The following is an 18,633-nucleotide window of genomic DNA, read 5'->3' on the forward strand; positions in this document are numbered from 1 at the left end:
GGCTAAGATGCTGAGCTTGTCGATCAGAAAGGTCATCAGGTCGGCGGTTTGAATCTCTAGCACAGCGTAATGGAGGGAGCTCCCGTTACTTGTCCCAGCTTCTGCCAACCTAGCAGTTCGAAAGCACACAAAAATGCAAATAGAAAAATAGGGACCACTTTGGTGGGAAGGTAACCGCGTTCTGTACGCTTTCGGCGTTTAGTCATGCAGGCCACATGACCACGGAGACGCCTTTGGACAGCTCTGGCTCTTCGGCTTTGAAACTGAGATGAGCACCGCCCACTAGAGTCAGGAACACGTAGCACATACATGCAAGGGAAACCTTTACCTTTTTAACCCTTTTCTAGTTCTTTGGATTTGCCTTAAGCAGGTGCAGTATTAAAGTCTGTTACAATTTTTTGTCTCTGCTTATTTTGAGATCATACCTCCAGTCCTCTAAAACCCATTTCTGCAATATCCACAAGAGAAGTAGTGGACTCTCTAGCTCTTACAATGCCTCCAACATGTTTAATAAAGAAAATGTGTGGGGGAATGGAAAAATGATATGACTTCACAGTATGAGAAGCATAAGAATGCTTACAGAGGGAGTGAGTTATTTTTGTATTCCTAGTTTGGAAAATTTTCGTAGCAGAGGGATTTGGCATGATAAGAGTTTTAAAAAAAAATAGAGTTGGAATAGCAACTTTTGGAGTTAATTCCCATGTAGTTTGTCTCTGTACTGATAAATGTTAACCTGTGTAAATCAGTACATGTTTGGGGCAGCCTTGTATCTTAAGTGATGGAAAATGAGCCATCACTATGCACCCCTCTTTTTCCATGACCATATTCTCTTTCCTGATCTAATTGGGGGCAGGGGGGGGGGGAAACACCCTGAGCCAAAATCGGCATGTTTCCAATTTAACTAGACTTTGGTCCCCAAAGAATCCTGGTTATGCAAGGAACAAGAAATAGCCTTTAACAGTATTAATCTCATTAAGTCTGATTGTGTGAACCTATTTGCCTTGGCTTCTTTCTGAGTTTTGTCAGGAAATCTGGTCTGTACCTTTATGATAGACTTCGGAGAAGGAAGATGTAATCAGCGTGATAGCTAGGAACATAGCAAACCAATTACCTTTTTAATAGTAATTGATCAGATTCAATTATGTTGGAGATAAGAGGAATGAATGATACAGGTTTTGCATACAAAGACTAATACACCATTGCCTAGATTATTATTTTTTATTATTATTGTTTAATGTCTGGTTAATTCCTGAAGAGATTGAATTTATTTTGAAAGAAAATGTCCATTAGAAATTCAGCCTTTACCAGACCAAACAACGCAGTATGTTAGTACTGAAATACACACTATTTAACATTCTGCAGAAAATATGCAATGTCATGTTACCGAACATGAATAAGCAAATCTTTGGTTTGAAAAAGCAGGCATGACAAATTGAAATGGTGACCTTTCTCAGGCTGTAAATACAAGGCCGAAACAAGGTCAGTAAGAGTCCCTAAGGCACCTCATGAACATATTATTATTATTTAGTGATATGAAGATTAAGCACAAAAGATCCAAATCAAAACAGATTACAAACAACCAAGGAGCTGGTTTGATGCATTCCAGTTAGTCCACCATTTGTTTAGCAACTGTTCAAAGTTACGAGCGCTGAAAAAAAGTGACTGACAACCAGTCCTCACACTTATGACTATTGCAGCATCCCCAAAGTCATATGATTGCGATTTGGGCATTTGGCAACCGGCATGTATTTACAATGGTTGCAGTGATCTGGAGTCATGCCATGATAATTTGGGACCTTCCCAGCTGGCTTCCAACAAGCAAAGTCAATGGAGACGTCGGCAGGGAAGGTTGCAAATTGTGATACCTTGCTTAACAACCGTGCCCCCCCCCCCAAAGTTGCAAAATTGGGTGCAGTCACTATTTACTTAACAACACTACCACTTAACGAGGAATTTCCTTGTTCCAATTCATGGTTGTAAATTGAGGACTACCTGCGGAATATGATGGAAAATCTAACAGCTGGGAGAACATATGGAATAAGTTGACTCTTTTTCCTGCCTGTTCTTTTCAGAACTGAAATAGCTTTCATCAACCTGGAGCCTCCTCAGGTAGAATAGGACAATATCTGAAACATCTGTCAATTGTTTCTCCAAAACAACAGAAAGGAAAGATATTCTAGAATTTGTTGGTCTGCGTGCATATTGGAAAAGCTGGAGACAGGAGCAAAATGCCACCCACACACAGACTGTTTTGCATTATATTGCCGGGATTATATTTCATTTGTAGTCAGGAGATGAATAAAAAAATAAAATGAAGGACAAAGGATTGTAAATCATGCGTTTTATAAGGGTTAAGGAAATACAGTGTGTACCTGTACCTTAGCATAGCAAAAGGCACTATAATAATGGCCTGGACCTACAGCATTCTAAAAAAGAGGAGCGATAAATTGCAACATAGTGTTTTTCTTCATTTAAATTAAAAGATGACCTCTATTGTGCTATTTGGGCAAACAGGTTTTGGAACCGAAGTCAATTTATTAATCAAGTAATTTAATATTTATTTTTCTTTAAATGTTTAAAAGACTTTATCAAAATTAACCATCAGTGTTATTAAGAAAGTTAAAGTTCATGGATCTGGATAGCAGTTCTCCGGTTTGTCTAACTACATTGCCTTACACACATATATAAAATACATTTTAGTAAATAGTTGTATGAAGCCCCAGCAGGTAGATCAGTTTTCAAGCTTGGATGCGCAATTCTTTGGATGTACTTGATTTCAAGAGCCAAATTCCTAATCATAATGGCTGAGAATGTAATCATAGGGTATTACATGAAAATAGCTGAAAGAAATCTACAGGCCAGTCCACTGATGTTCTAAGGCAGGAGTCTCCAAACGTGGCAATTTAAAGACTTTTGGACTTCAACTGCCAGAATCCCCCAACCAACCATGCTGGCTAGGGAATTCTGGGAGTCAAAGTCCACAAGTCTTAAAATTGCCAAGTTTGGAGATCACTGTACTAAGGGGTCCCATTGACATTGCAATGATTGTTGTAAATATCTGTGCATACTTTTAATACCATAGAAATGATATGGATCACTATAGATCATCCATATTAAGAACACACAGTGATAACTTTTAGATTGGAGCAGATAACTATGATTGCTGCAGTGTTATACCTGCAACTCTAAAAGTGAGAGCAAGACATTCCCAGTTCTTCAGGCCAGATTATTTACACTACGTGCAGTGGTCGTGCATGCAGGAGCTGTGTCTATGCACAAAGTTGGGTTTTGGCCACAAGTTCATCGTTCTAAGAATTGTTTTAGAGTAGGTAGCTTAGAGCAGAATGTGAATCATGCCAAGGAAGGCTATTGTGCCAGCAGTTTGCATTCATAAGTTAAGAGAATCTTTGCTAAGAGACTGAGCAAACTCAGTAGAGTGGAAATAAATGTAGGCTTAGTTAAGCCTACATAGCCCTGTTCAGTGGCTCTCATGTAGCTGTGTGTGTGTGTGTGTGTAAGGAGATGGGATGAACAAACCCTTCCTATCCTGTTCTCACTACCTTCTATATGTGAAGGGCAGCTGTACAGTAAGACTCCTCTCTGAGTTACAGAATCTTTGAACAATTGATTTCAATGTGGAGAAGCAAGTAGAGCATGAAAGAATAGTAGAACTAGCTAGCCCCCATTCCTTTTTTTCCCCTCACATATAGAGCTCAGGCAAAATAGCTATTAATGCCTCTTAATGTGTTTTCATGTTACCTACATTTATGGAAATATTCCTGTCTGCAATTTTTATCTTTTATAACAAGATGGGGGTAGGTAGCTCGCTCGAGACTAATGTTCTTTAAAATATTCACTGAAATGTCTTTATTTTATATTTATAGCTTGTAAATTTCAAATCTGAAAGCTCCTTAATAAACTGCTAATCATTTTTTTAAAATTTAAATCATTTTCAATATGCTTTAAGAATGAATTTGCAGCTGCAGGACACATTCATAATTATTAAAAATGTAGTCCTGTTGAACCTCAACTCATCCATTCCCTCTATGCCAGCAGCCCCTTCCTCCTGTCATTGTTGAGCAGCAAAAATGAAAGAGGAAAGCTCCTCCTTAGAGTTATGTATAAAAATTCTCTTTTTTATAATCCCATCTATTCTTAAGCAGCAAATATTTCCTTTCTTGCCCGAATAAATCCAGCTTGGACTGGATTTCACTTCAAGAAAGAAAAATGATTAAAATGATGTCCTGTCTAATTAAGGAACTCAATTGATTGCATAGCCATTGGAATTTAAAGCAGTATTCATTTGCAATGCATTCATTTTATTACACTGTGACATTTAGTGAGTTAATCAGTAAAACCGATCAAAACTTTTATTGCTAAAAAGGTACCCTGCATAATTGACCAACTGATGTTGTTATTATTATTATTTTTAAATAACAAGGATGCTTTTTGTGTAAAGTTATTTTGTTCCATTCAGACTCCATTTCAGTTGATCAATTAGCTGGCTGTTTTAATTATGTCTTTGACTGATTGATAGCCTGAGTTCTTACATACAAGTAGAATAATATATTTATTTTGTTCTGGGTGGATCTGGCTAGCTACTTCTGATTTCACCCATCACAAACAGATCTTGGAGTACAGTTTTAAGGCTTAAATTCAGTTAGTGCTGCCATATTTATATCTTCAGCTATGTAATACTGACTAGGGAATTCTACATAAATATCTGGCACTGCTCCCAGAATTTTCATCCTTACATGTTTCAAATCTTGACTAAACTCAGAGAAATATTGGGATATTAACTGCAGCTCCTCATCTACCCAACTGGGAATTCCAAGTGCACGTATAACACACAAGCAGCAAAAATATTTCAGAAATTCACTGTGCCAATTAGTTTCATTTGAGAACAGCACAAATGTTGAGAGGTAGGAAGAGTTAAAAAAGAGAGAGCAACTGTTTTAACAATAGCTGGATCTAGTTCCAACCATGGGACCATTTCCTGAACCAACCTCTGCTCAGATTTCTCTTGCTGGTGTAATGGGGGCATTTCGGTATAGAACCCAGTTTTATTCCCCTAATATTGTGGACCATAAGCAGCTTCAAAAAACTGCAGGAAAAGCAGTGAATTGGGAAAGACAAGCAGTTCTCCCATTTTATTACAGGGATTCTTCTCTTGGATCAGAAGTCACCAGTGATGGAGAACCTTCTATCCACAGAAGATAGATGCTCAGATCTAATTTCTAGCATGATAGCAGAACTTCGCCTTGCAAATATTCATTGCTATTGCAATGAAAACTGATTGCATGAAGCAGTCATTATGATGTGTTCCTCTGCCCTTCCCTTTGATTTATGGTCTCCTTTAATATGTTTCATTCCATTGTGCTTCAATATCAAATCTGTTACCCAGCTACCTACGTAGGACTGAAAGAATGCAGTAGGGAAGAGAGAAGGAGCAGCTTAAACACAAACTAGCAAATTAACTGGAAAATAAGAATACATCAACTGCTCTGACCACAGATACACCACATATTTCTTACCTGGTTCTGATCAAGCATCATATGCAATAGCCACCAGCTAGTTACACTTTAATGCACTTTAAAAACTGTACAATTGTTCATGTTCCTAACACATGCTTGATGGCTATTAGTCCGCTTGTTTTTTTTAACCATTCTGGTAAAAGCATGTCAAGCTTTGCAAAGGATTCTGTACCCCGTTCTGGTGTCTTTTCAGTCATACCAAAAACTTGTGCTCATTGAAGTTCATCCTTTTCTTCTTCTAATGCAGCATTTTCCTTTTTCAGGTGTGGCCCATTTCCTGTTCACTTGGAGCCACCTTTGGCTACGTGGCTGGTCTCCTTATTGCATCTTTGTGGATATATTGGAATAGGAAGCAGCTTACATACAAAAGCAGATAACTGGCGCAAGGAGGAAAGGCATTTTGATTGTGAGATCCTATGAAGATTGCACAGGGCTATGGTCAAAGCAAAAGGCTTTCCAAATCTTTTCAGGGCATTGTTGGGCTTTACTCTTCTTCTTCTTTTTTTTTTTTACAGCATGGTCAACATGCACTGGCAATGCGATCATACATTTGTTGTATGTCCTAAACTACATTTCCCCTGAGAGATTGTACATTCCTTCCCATATGAATAAAATCTTCACAGTAGATACTGCTTACATCTTCTCATACTTGTGATTTTCTCCCTCCCCCTCTGGGTTTCACCAAATGCCAGTTCCTAAAATCCGCTTCCCTGTCAATTAGTGGATTTCTTAATAAGGTGTTGTTGTCTTGAAGTGTATATTTGCACAGTGTCACAAGTTTCACAGTACGTGTGGCCATTGTCCCAGCAGCTCTCATGTGATCAGGCAGCAATTAATGCATCTTGAACCTATTCTCTTTTTCATTGTGTGTTTCTTTGGAGTTAGAATGGCTATAATGGCTTCATCAAAAACAGTCTTCAATCCTTTCTGCGTTAAAGCTGAGCATTCCACATAGCAATAGGCTCCTATCTGTCAAGAAAACAAATGCATTTAATAGCAACATAGACAGTCTGCATCTTCCCCAAACTCTATTAGTGAACTCAGGGGGCTTTCATTTTTATTGAAACATCAATGTTTGTTTTTTGATTTGTCTTTGCCCTGAGAAAAACACTCCAGCCCTCTTACCTTCCAGAAAAAAGTTTGTCTTTTGGTGACAGATATAGAATTCTTTTCATTACATTCACGGTTAGGGGAAAAAAACATTAAATACACTGGTGTTTTCAGTTTGTTTTACTTTCGGCAGTATATTTGTATCTTGAGTCATTTTAGGAAGGTATAAAGAACAAATGAAGTGTACTAATATTTAATGCACAAACAGGAATTACCATCAATCAGAAAATTTCTACGGCTAAATACATTATCACTCCTGATATAAATATTATACTTGAGACTTCAAATTCAGATGACTATTTTAATTTTCTCAAATGTATTCTCACAGTGTTCCATTGCCTTATATTGAAGTAGGTTATTTTTCAATTATTGAAAAATACTACATGAACTCTTACTTAATAGTATTTAATACTACATATTATTCACAAACAAAACAGCTGTATTAACAGATAAGATTATGGACTGCTTAATTCTTACACAGCTGCCTTTAAATGTAGTATAAAAATCTGCATCCTCGCTCCTTCTCACTGAAAGAGAAAGAAATATGAAAATAACTTGCTCATTGTTTTCAGTGGCACTGGTACATTTGAAAAACACAGAAATGCTAGAAGTTTATTCCCTGAGATTGTGGGCACATGCTTCCCATGCCAAACAATACTGGCAGCTGGCAATGCAGGAAGTCTGGAAAGAAGTCACATATGGAGGAAAATGTGGAACAAAGCAGTATTAAATTTTAGGGATAACTAAATGTAAGAAAAGTTAAGGCAGAACCAACCTGCAGAAAAATCTCTCTGTTTGCAATTAGTCTAAATGCAAATCCTCCACATCAGCTTCCTTATGGCCCTTGTCCACACTAATTGATGTGATGCATAGTATAACATATAATCAGGAGAGCATTTGGTTAGGGAAGTATTGTGATTATACCCTTTATCTGGAAATAATTGAACTTAAGGGAAATTGTTCCCCCCTGAGTCTCTATCTTTTTTTTTATTGAAAATGCTATACTAATGTCTGCTGGTTTTATATTTTTGTTTACTTTATTTAGAGTTATGTCCTCTATAAGAGTGAAGGTTTGTTCTCTGAGCTTGTGGGTTAGTTTCCAAATGTTTCGTTATGTCCTCTACATCCAAGGATTCAAAGGGATTTGCATGGAGATACACTTCCTTGTTGCCATGAAGCAGCAACTTTCAAAGTACAGATAGACTTTGAGTTCTGATGGCATTCCTAGCAGCCATTGCAACCTCAGGATGTTTGGATTGTTAAGCAGGGTGCACAACGTAGTGGATAGGAGCTATGACATGTGGATGTGCTACGGACTGTAAGTAGGAACTTGTACTCTTTAGTCAGCTCCTCAGGAGTAAAAACAGCAGGAGTAGCTTACTGGGGTGACATGCAACCTTCCCTGGCAGCTTCCACATTGACTTTGCTTGTGGGAAGATGATAGGGAAGGTTGCAAATGGAAATCACGTGATGGGGCACATTGATACTGTAATTGTAGCTGAGCATCTGGATTGCAGTCACATGACCATAGGAATGCTGCAATGGTTGGAACTTTGAGGACTGGTCATAAGTCCATTTCTTCAGCACCGCTGTAACGCTGAGCAGTTGCTGAATGAATAATTTAAATCAATGATTTTCTGTAGGTTGGACTGATCCTTTTGTATGGATGCTGCAAGTCTTTTCATACAGAAAGATAAAATCAAGTAGGGGAAATACAATACGCATACTGTAATACCAAGAAGATTTGAACTCTTAAATCTCCAGCTTACCTCTTTTGCTAATTTAACGCCCTGCTCCATACATATTGGTTTTTCTTTCATGTCATTTAGCCTTGCTAATGTTTTAGGATCATCACGAAGATCAATCTGTTAGAAAATTTACAGAAGATATGTACACTTCCTTCTACATGTTACGAATCAAACTTTACAGACTTTATCAAAAAAAGAAAATAGAAGTAGCTCCAATACAAGGTAGCAAATGCTGATGTCTCACAGAACAGCTTGGGGTTTAAATTAGGCATGATTAATATTGAACTTGGTGAGATTTAACCATGCTAACTCAGGCTAATTCAATCTATAACCTTTGCTTTAACTGGAATCTCAAGCCTATTTCCGTAAGGTACATTATGGTTCAAATCAACTACGTGCAAATTAAAAGGCCCTATGACATTTCCAGAGAATGCCCTCAAAAGGCATTCTTCAAAAATTTTAGCTAAACATGCAAAAAGCCAAGAGCACAGAATAATCAATAATTTGAATATGAGAGGCGGGGATTCTTTTATTTTCCTACTTATTTTCATTCTTCTGTTTATTCGGAGACCAAAGATTAATTAAGGAAAAAGTTTGGAGGAAATGTGCAGAAGAAAATTGGTAGCTGGAAGAAAGGCCAAATGTTCCTCAGGTCATTTGTAATTACGTATTTGTTCATTGATTTATTTCACTTAGGCACCACCAACTACTGAAAACAACAGGCGTACAAATTACATTTAAAAAAAAGTAAACAAAATGGCAAATCCAGCCGAAGTCACAAAATATATATCATGCACCCAGCAAGGGGCTTCATCCATCTCAGCCAGAACCTGAGAAAAAAGCCAGGTTTTCAAGGCATCATCTGAGAGGGAACTTGAAAGTATCTACTGGTAAACTGGTGCTTGTGAAACAGTTATTTCACAACAACTCCTGTTTTCAGCTTCAGAATAAATTAAGGACCTTTGTGGTTTCAGGGATACAGATGTGGAGAGCCAATTTATTTTTGGCTCAGCTGTGGCATATTCGAAGCCATAGTAAAACTTGCCTTTTAGAATTGCTGCATGCTCTATGGAGCTAGCTTGTTTCTATATTTGTGAGCTCCCTACTGCTGATTCAAGCAGGTCTTTCAAGGTAAGAGTGAGCTGATGGATTTGCAGCCAACTCATTCATAGAAATCAGTTAGATATATTGCATAGAGATAAGGTGGGGGTGGGGAATACAAGCATTTTTAAAATTTCCTTGGTGCGGAAAAGGAATTCGGGAATTTCCAGCTTTCTAGCATCAGTGACAAGGCAGTAAATACATAAAAATATTTGCTCATTTTTTCCGGTGCATGAAGTCTACCTGATTTTCAAGAATTAGGGAGTAGGATTATCGATGATATGCCCTCAGCGTGTAACTCTATCTTGAAATTTGGAATTAATTCCATGGTTAATTTTTCAAGATGAAAAAAAGAGGGAAATGGTAAGATGCATACTTTGTGAATAAAAACTGGGAGGGGAAAAAAGCAGGCTCTGCTTTTGCAGTAATATATACCTGAAACCATATATGGGGTGGTTGAAAAAGAGGATGGTCTTTTTTACCAACGGGTTACCCCCACATTTCTATTTTGAAAACCAGTGGTGGGCACTGAGCCCACAGACTGACAATGTCACATGAGTTAAAAAAAGGTGAACCAATTCTTCTTACCCAGAGGGTACACAGTGATGTGTATCTATGTATACATTTATCAGCAAAGGAGACCACAAGACTCTTCATTCCATCCAAGTGCAACATGTGATACCCACACTTGTCTGAATCAGCTGTTTGGCTGATGATTGCTGCTTTATTGTTTGGGAGCAAACACTCTTTTTGTTCATAGGCAGAGCAGATCAAAACACAGAGCTTTGCTTTCAATTTAAATGCTGAAAGAAGTTTTAAAAATTCATAAAGAGGACAAAAGGGATGGAGGTGTTCTCAAAGGACTTGGTGCCCTAACAAGAACAACAAAAGTAGATTTAAGATGCAGTTTTGTTTTCTCTCTTCATAGGGGGAGTTTCTCCATTCCATAGTTAATCTTTCAAAGTCTGTTTACAACTAATGGTGTTAATCACAGAAGGACTAGAGGGCTCCAGTTGTCACTTCTGGCTCTAAAATTAGATTGCTTTGGATGCATTTCTTGTTATTTTAGTTGCAAACTAGAAATGTAAGCCTACATGCTTGGAGAGTGCAAGGGGTGAGGATACTGTTGCTTGATCTCGAAAGAGGGAGAACCTACATTTTTGTGACAAAGAGGAAATTATAGGTATTTAAACTTCTGAATTGTAAGTGGTTAAGGCAAAGATTTCATGGGGAAGGGTGGATTTGAAAAGAATATGCAGGAAAAAATAAAAATGGCAATATACTGAGAAGGGCATTGTGACAAAAGAAACAATTAGAATGGGCACTTGAAGAATGTAGGAATCTGTTTAACAGCTGATAGTAACAGAGTTACAGAGGTAAAGATCACAGGAAGGAGCATGTCAGTAATCTTTAAAGGCAAAAATGTGCAATGCATGTATTTTTGTAAAGGAAGAAGAAAATATCTTGCTACTTTGGATGGATGGATGGACAGGTAGATAGGTAGGTAGGCAGAGATAGAGTAAGATAGACAGAGAGACAGGTATTTTGAGCCACGTACCTGCGTTCCAACCAATAAATAAGGTACATTTGGTGCATATTCTTTAAGTTCTGGTACCCATTCCTCCTTCACATTCTGGAAAGAAGCTGGATTTACCACAGAGAAACAGATGAGGAAAACATCAGTCATGGGGTATGACAGCGGTCTGAGGCGATCATAGTCTTCCTGAAGACAGACAGATACATATATACATATATTACTTTTCATTAAAAAATTGAATTTTGATCACAATCATTTCTAATAGATACACATGCTGATGTTTCCAAGCAATTGCTATTCTCAGTATTCCATGCTAAATAAACTGAGAGTTAAAAGCCTTTTCCAATGTATTGCAGATTATACTTTCCTCCTATTTTTGGTCCATTTGGATGGTAGTACTACTATAAAAATCAGACAGTTACCTTCCCTGTCGGCTCATAATATATGGAGTAATGGATAAATTTCCAAGAATTATTTCACACACAGCAAACAAACAAAAAGACATTTTATTTTTCAAGACATTAAGCCAAGCTGTGGATGTTACTTGATTTTAATATTTTTGAGGAGTGTATAAAAGGACAACAACAACAACAACAACAACAACCCTGAATTGAATTGCTTGTTTATTTGGTGAGGTCCTCATCAAAATAAATTAATAGCATTTTTTCTGGATCAAATTAAACTTTTAGGAATAGATTATCCAAAATGGTCAATGAGATGTCAATAAAAGCCCACCTACAGGGCTCAAGCACAATGGGTGCCTGTCCTGATATTCTTAACATTTGGTACCCAGGACTTGCTGCCTCTCATCCTGGAAATAGCCTAAAACAGCTGTCACAACCAATTGATGTACTTTATCTAATACCTCTTTGAAGTCATTCATGTTAGTAGCCACAACATCTTGTGATAATTGTTTGAATTTCTGATATCATATATCTGTCATATCATATATATATCTGTCTTGAATGTTTCATTATGCAGCTTCCTTGCAAGGGATTGAATATTCTTAATATATGGGATAAAAACTAATCCCTGTCCACTTTCTCAGCTCCATTCATAAACATTTCGATCACATGGTGTCTCAAACACTGTAGCTTTGCCTCTTTGGCTTCATTTCTTTCACATGTTGCTTCGATTATGGCCTCTCTGCCACACTAGAGAAGTAATAAAAATATGTTGTAAGATGCATTGCTACTTTCCATAAAGATAGAATTTCCTTTTTACATAGTACGTTAATATCTCTAGTGCTATCTGAGATGCAGTGACGTGCGGTGAGGTTTATGGCTGGTGAGACAAAAAGAAAGAAAGCGGCTTTTGCCCGCCCCGCCGCTATGTCCGACATAAAGGCAGGCAGCAGGGCAGGCAAAAGCCACTTTCTTTCTTAAAAGAAAGAAAGCGGCTTTTGCCCGCCCCGCCACTATGTCAGAGTCAGACATAGCAGGGGGCGGGCAAAAGCCGCTTTCTTTTGCGGCAAAAGAAAGCTCCAGCCTGCCAGCAGAGGCGGGTAAAAGATTACTTACAAATTACATTAATTTTGAATTCCTCCCCCTCCCTCCGACCCACATACCTTTTCCAGCTGTTACACAATCACAGAGGATTTCAACTTGCTTTTGCCTGCCATCATGAAAATGTAAAAATATAAAAGGAAAAAAGCAAGAGCTGCTGAGGTCAGGCTGGGTTAGCTGCTGCTAGAGTCCCCAATGGATGACTCTGCTTAACTGTTTAAAAAAGCCTCTAAAAATGCCCTCTACAGGAGGAGGCAAGAGAACCACGTGCCTCATCTACATAAGGAATTTTTTGGCTTTTAACCCTTGCTTAACTCTGTTCGAGTGATCAAAAAGTCAGACTAAATGAGCACGTGGTTCTCCCGCCTCCTCCTGTAGAGGGCACTTTTTTAGAGGCTTTTTTAAACAGTTAAGCACTAAGCAGAGTCATCCACTGTGACTCTGGCAGCAACTACCTCAGCCTTTTTCCTTTTACATTTTTTTCTTTTCATGATGACAGTGGTGAGGCTCTGCCTCCCCTGCCTCCCCTGCCTGCATGTCACTGCTGAGATGCAGACATTTCATTACCCAACTAGGTAACATCATCAGTGTGATGTTACTTAGTTGGATAACGAAATGGGCTTTTTAAGCAAACAACCAAGCTCAGAAGCACCAAGAACACCACAGTTCAATCCTGAGCTATATATATATACTCTTCTATTGGAACCTTTCAATCATAACTCCAACTCCTGTTCGGTCACTTGCACTTCTGACTTTAGTAGCATATATGTGAAGTTAATGTTTTTGGTCTTAATATTTATCACTCATACTGATATCTGACATTTTATAGCCTAATTTGGAGAGATCCTTTAAGAAGTCTTCAGTATCCCTTTTTGTTAATTGCTCAAAATAATAATGTTATTATCTATTATTGTACAGCCTGAATGTTCATTCCTAATTCTATTAATTTTCCCCCTCCCTGATTTTATGTGAGCCGCCCTGAGTCCCCTCAGGGAAAAGGGCGGCCTACAAATGTCAATAAAATCAAAAAAATCAAAATTAATAAGGAAGAGAGAAAGTTCCTGCTTCCAGTCTTTGAAATATGTACTTCCTGAACTAAAATTGCCAATGCATCATATTGAATCTCAATTTAGGATGTCCTATCCCAAAAGAAATAAAACTAGTAAGAATAATGAAGTCCTGTGATTATGTATAGCAAGACTGGAATATGCTTAAAGAAAAACCTTATGTGGTTTTTCATGTTAGTTTTTTTTAAAGTCACAGAACAAAAAAATGTAAAATATGTAGCTAGTAAGAATATATTCTTAATTTCTCTCAAAATATAGTACTTTCAAGATTATCCAATGAAAAAGGAAAGGGTAACAATTCCTCTTGCACATATGTGCTAGGCGTTCTCAACTCTAGGGGGCAGTGCTCATCTCTACTTCAAAGCCAAAGAGCCAGCGCTATCTGAAGACGTCTACATGGTCATGTGGCCAGCATGACAAAACGGCAAAGGCACACGGAACACTGTTACCTTCCCACCAAGATGGTCCCTATTTTTCTACTTGCATTTTTACATGCTTTCGAACTGCTAGGTTGGCAGAAGCTGGGACTAGTAACGGGAGCTCACTTCGATATGCAGCCCTAGGGATTCGAACCGCCAAACTGCCAACCTTTCTGATCAATAAACTCAGCGTCTTAGCCACTGAGCCACCGAGCCACCATGGCCCTTATTATCCAATGAAACAGTTAACTAAGACATATTCCAAACAAAGCAAAAATTCATACAACACAATCAACCTATAAATTTTACTGTTACTGGATGTGCTGAAAGCTAGTAGCACTTTAACCATCCATTATATCATTTCATGGAGACTACTAGCTATGAACAACCAAAAAACCCACAACTGTAATGTACAAAAGACAGTTAACCTCTGATGTGACAAAGCCACCTGGGACATTGTAATCTTTATGGTTTTAAGACTTAGCTTTCTGTTTTGTTGTCATATCCAGGAAAGCACGGTCTTTTCTGGAGGGAAACCACAGCAAAATCTGAAAGTAACTCCATAATTGCAAATCAAATCTGTTTTCAGAGAGTATTTCTTCAAACTATTGTTAGATTGAAGATAAAGTCATGTTTAAGGAACTGAAAGTCTTATAAAAAGGACCTCATTTCTCAAGATACACACTAAAGCTGTCTTCTCTCATGTATTGGAATTCAATTCCAAAAATACACAGAGCACCATGGTTATGCTGGGATTGGTTCAACACACCTAGACAACAGAAGATTGAGGAAGGCTGATATGTAGACTTTACAATATTTTATCACTTTATCAATTTTAAAAAATCTAATATCTACACAAGTCAAAGGGATACCTTGACAGGTAGAAACATGACAAAACTGATCCCCTTTAAATATGCATTAATTCTTGGAAAAATATGATTGAATAGCTACTTTAAACTAAATTATAATGTGATTTGTTTAAGCTTTGCTTTGGCATGATTAGCACATGGGTTTAGTGAATAAACCATTGTTTGTTTTAGGGCAGCAAGCCTCAGACTAAAGTCAGTTTATTACTGACTTGTTAAATGCACCATCATTTTAAGTGAGGTCTGAATAAGGATGCAGGGCACTTTTTTGTAGTTTCTTACCTTATTTCTAGTTGGCTTTTGTTACTGATAGCACTGCAACATTTAAAAAAGTATGGATTTCAATGTTAAGGGCAAGTCAGTTTGCAGCACTTTCTGGAAATACGAATTGGCATCTGTTAAAACTGCAAGGTGTTTCAAATAGGTATCTCCTGTATCTCTAACTAAGAAAGAACAACTCTGGGCTCCTCTTTCAAATGTTCTACTGGAGATCTGAATAGCATGGAAAGAACGTTGGTCCTTACCTGAACGTTTTTTTTCGGTAGTAGAGGCGGGAGGGACTACAACAGGGTTTAGTCACAGCCTGATTGGTTCAGAGACTGAGGGATTTTTCTTAAGTATCCTCCTTTCCCTCTTGGCTCCCAGTTTCACGAGGTCGAATGGAAAAACTGACAGCATTATGTAAGGAAAATAACACCACATATACAGAGAAATACACCGACCACCCCGACCCCATCTGATCAAACCAAGGGCAGAAAGTAGCCTCTCCCTCCTCTACTACAGAAAAGGACCAACGTTCTTTCCCCTGTAGTTTTGGTGGGAGGGGCTACAACAGGGACATACCCAAGCTAAGTCCCAGGGCAGGCCGTTGACTCCGCGGGAGGGGGGTTGCCACCTGTTGGAGTATCCGATGGCCGAAGGCCGCGTCCGCCGAAGCAAAATGACCAAGGCAATAGTGCTGAATAAAGGGGGAAGGAGAGGCCCAGGTGGCCGCCCTACAAATATCCTTCAGTGGAGCCCTGGTAGCCCAGGCAGCCATGGTAGCCACACTCCTAATGGAGTGGGTGGTAATGCCCTGCGGTGGAACCTGGTGAACTGCCTAATAGGACTCCATGATGGCCTGCTGCAACTACCTGCCTATGGTGGCGGAAGATATGCTAGCACCTAGTGTACTAGGTTGGAAGGACAGGAACAGGGCCTCTGATCACCTGATAGGAGATGTACCCTTGAGATAAATGCATAGGGTGCAGCGGACATCCAGGCAGTGCCAGCGGACCTCCCTCTCATGGGAAGGAGAAGGACAGAAGTTGGGAAGAATGACCTCCTGCGACCTATGGAATAGGGAGTTGACCTTTGGAAGGAAAGTTGGATCTAGCCTCAGGACAACCCTGTCTTGGTGGAATTGGCACAAATCCTCCTTGGACAACAAGGCGCCCAACTCGGAAATCCGTCTAGCTGAAGTTATGGCGACAAAGAAAATCACCTTCAGGGTCAGGAACCTAAGGTGTATGGTCCTCAACGGCTCGAAGGGGGCACCTGTAAGGGCTCTAAGAAGCAGAAAGAGATCCCACGTGGGGGAACCTGTGTACTGGGGGAGGACACAGGTTTGCCGCCACGGTCTAGACCATGTTGTAGGAATTCGAGGACCTGGGCAACCGAGGCAGAAGCCGGGGATATTTGGAACCTCCCACACCAGGACACAAACGTCGACCATGTCAAATTATAAATTCGAGTGGTAGAAGGGAACCTGGCAGCCTCGATGGTGGAGATAACCCGGGCAGACAGACTAGCGTCCCTCAGAAGGCGCCACTCAAGTGCTAGGCGGTCAGCTAGAGCCACTGGGGCTCTGGGTGAACCAGGACCCCTTGGCACGGGCAACTTCCTCCCAGGGAATCCTCCAGGGTGGAGAGATGGATAGTTGCACAAGGTCTGCAAACCAAGGTCGTCTCGGCCAAAACGGGGCCACCAGGATGATATGGGTCCCTTCCAACACTATTTTCCTCAGGGTTCCCTGGATGAGAGGAAGGGGAGGAAAGGCATAAAGAAGACCGGGGGAGGCACAGGAAAGCGGGAAAAGAACCGGGGAAGTTGAGCATTGGTTGAGCTGGCGAACAAGTCCACCAGTGGATCGCCGAAAAGGAGGCAGATCCTATGAAATATCTCTGGAGCCAGCTGCCACTCGCCGTGATCCACTATCATCCAGCTCAACCTGTTGGCTTGGTGATTGGCAATGCCCGAGATGTGCTTTGATATGATGGATGCCAAGTTCTTTTCCGCCCATAGACCAAGCTTCCGAGCTTCTTGCCACAGGCTTTTTGAATGAGTCCCCCCTTGACAATTTATGTGAGCTTTTGCAGCAACATTGTCCGTCAGGAGGAGGACATGTCGATTGGCTATCGAGTCTCGAAAGTGAAGAAGGGCCAGGCTCCAGCCAATTGATGTTGTGGTGTAGGTCGGACTTCGACCATCGTCCCTGCACCAGGCTGGCCTCCATCACCGCTCCCCAGCCAAAGAGGCTGGTGGCCGTCGTGATGGAGATGCAGTCCAGTTCCCAGAATTCAGCCCCGAGGTTCAAGAACAGAGACAGCCACCACCTCAGGGACCAGCAGAGACCCGGTGGTAGATGAATGGAACACAGGGAGTTGCTCATCCACTGTCGTTGGAATGGAATGAGCATCCACTGAAGTGTTCTGGAGTGTAGGCGGGTCCACGGGACGATCTCTATGCATGACACCATCTTGCCCAGTAATCGTGCCAAGTCAGGATGGAAGCTGACCGACTTGCGTGGACGTGCCGTGCCAAGGTTTGCAGATTTGTCATGCGTTCTGGTGAAAGACGAACTAGCCCTGATCTCGAATCTATCATTGTGCCTAAGTGTAGGATTTTTGTCGATGGAGAGGGATGGTTCTTGGAGAAGTTGATAGAAAACCCCAGGGACTGTAGAGTCTGGATGGTGATCTGCAGTTCCAGATTCTCCTCAGTCCGGGAGTGGGCTAGGACGAGCACATCATCGAGGTAACAATGGAGTCTCACCGGCAGGGAACGCAGGTGAGCTGCCATCGCTGCCAGGACTTTCATGAACGTGCGGGTGGCAGAAGCCAGGCCAAATGGGAGTGCCCTGTACTGAAAATGATGACCCTTGTGGGAAAAACGGAGGAATTTGCGTTTCGGGCTGGCCAAATCAGAATGTGTAAGTATGCCTCTGTTAAGTCTATTGATGCCATGAAGTCTCCCCGTCTGATCCCCAGTAATATGGATTTGAGAGAGGACATCTTGAAGTGCCGGTAGACCAGGAACGAATTTAAATGCTTCAAGTCTAGGATCACTCTCCATCCCCCGGAGCTCTTTGGGACAACAAAGAGGTTTGAGTACACACCTTGCCCATACTCCTCTGGAAGAACCGGCTCGACCACCTGAATGTGTAGCAGATGCTGGCTTGCCAGAAGCATTAGGCAGCACCTTTCTGGATCCCTGGAGGGAGGGAAAGTCCTGAAGAGCGTCGGGGGAGGGGAGAGGAACTCCAGACGGAGACTCTCCCTGACTGTCAACCTGACCCACGCATCTGATGTTATCTGATCCCGCTGGTCCGTGAAGGATGCTAGGCGGCCGCCTATGGGTTGATTCGGTTTGGAGTCATTTCCCCCTGCGGAAGGAACGGCCACCCCCTCCGCAAAAGGGACTTGAAACCTATTCCTATCTTGGTAATCGGCTGCTGACTCTGTCTATCATACCTGTAGGGAGCGTAT

The 18,633-nt window shown here is 40.5% G+C and overlaps 2 protein-coding genes across 8 annotated transcripts in view; one reads left to right on the top strand and one right to left on the bottom strand.

The window, feature by feature from the left end:
* Positions 1–18,633, top strand: part of PIGF (phosphatidylinositol glycan anchor biosynthesis class F) — a 65,943-nt gene that overhangs the window by 26,385 nt on the left and 20,925 nt on the right. For 2 of the 3 annotated variants that reach the window (XM_087717680.1, XM_087717679.1), the window contains exon 6: positions 5,798–6,170. The exons of the other annotated variant lie outside the window; for it this stretch is intronic. In XM_087717680.1, the coding sequence (XP_087573806.1) occupies positions 5,798–5,911 (114 nt within the window). In that variant the 3' untranslated portion in view covers positions 5,912–6,170. Of the gene's footprint in view, positions 1–5,797; positions 6,171–18,633 lie in introns of those variants that run through there. 3 annotated transcript variants of the gene reach the window in all.
* RHOQ (ras homolog family member Q) overlaps positions 1–18,633 on the bottom strand; it is a 57,867-nt gene that overhangs the window by 14,366 nt on the left and 24,868 nt on the right. For 2 of the 5 annotated variants that reach the window (XM_087717684.1, XM_014067860.2), the window contains exons 3-5: positions 11,052–11,216; positions 8,414–8,509; positions 1,204–6,503 (exon numbers count right to left, since the gene is read on the bottom strand). In XM_087717684.1, the coding sequence (XP_087573810.1) occupies positions 6,348–6,503; positions 8,414–8,509; positions 11,052–11,216 (417 nt within the window). In that variant the 3' untranslated portion in view covers positions 1,204–6,347. Of the gene's footprint in view, positions 1–1,203; positions 6,504–8,413; positions 8,510–11,051; positions 11,217–18,633 lie in introns of those variants that run through there. The other 3 variants (XM_087717686.1, XM_087717683.1, XM_087717685.1) reach the window with 3 other exon arrangements.

Source organism: Thamnophis sirtalis, unplaced genomic scaffold (genome assembly GCF_051295495.1).
Source record: "Thamnophis sirtalis isolate CommonGarterSnake01/CBP01778 unplaced genomic scaffold, rThaSir2_p1.2 scaffold_6, whole genome shotgun sequence".
Taxonomy (NCBI): Eukaryota; Metazoa; Chordata; class Lepidosauria; order Squamata; family Natricidae; genus Thamnophis; species Thamnophis sirtalis.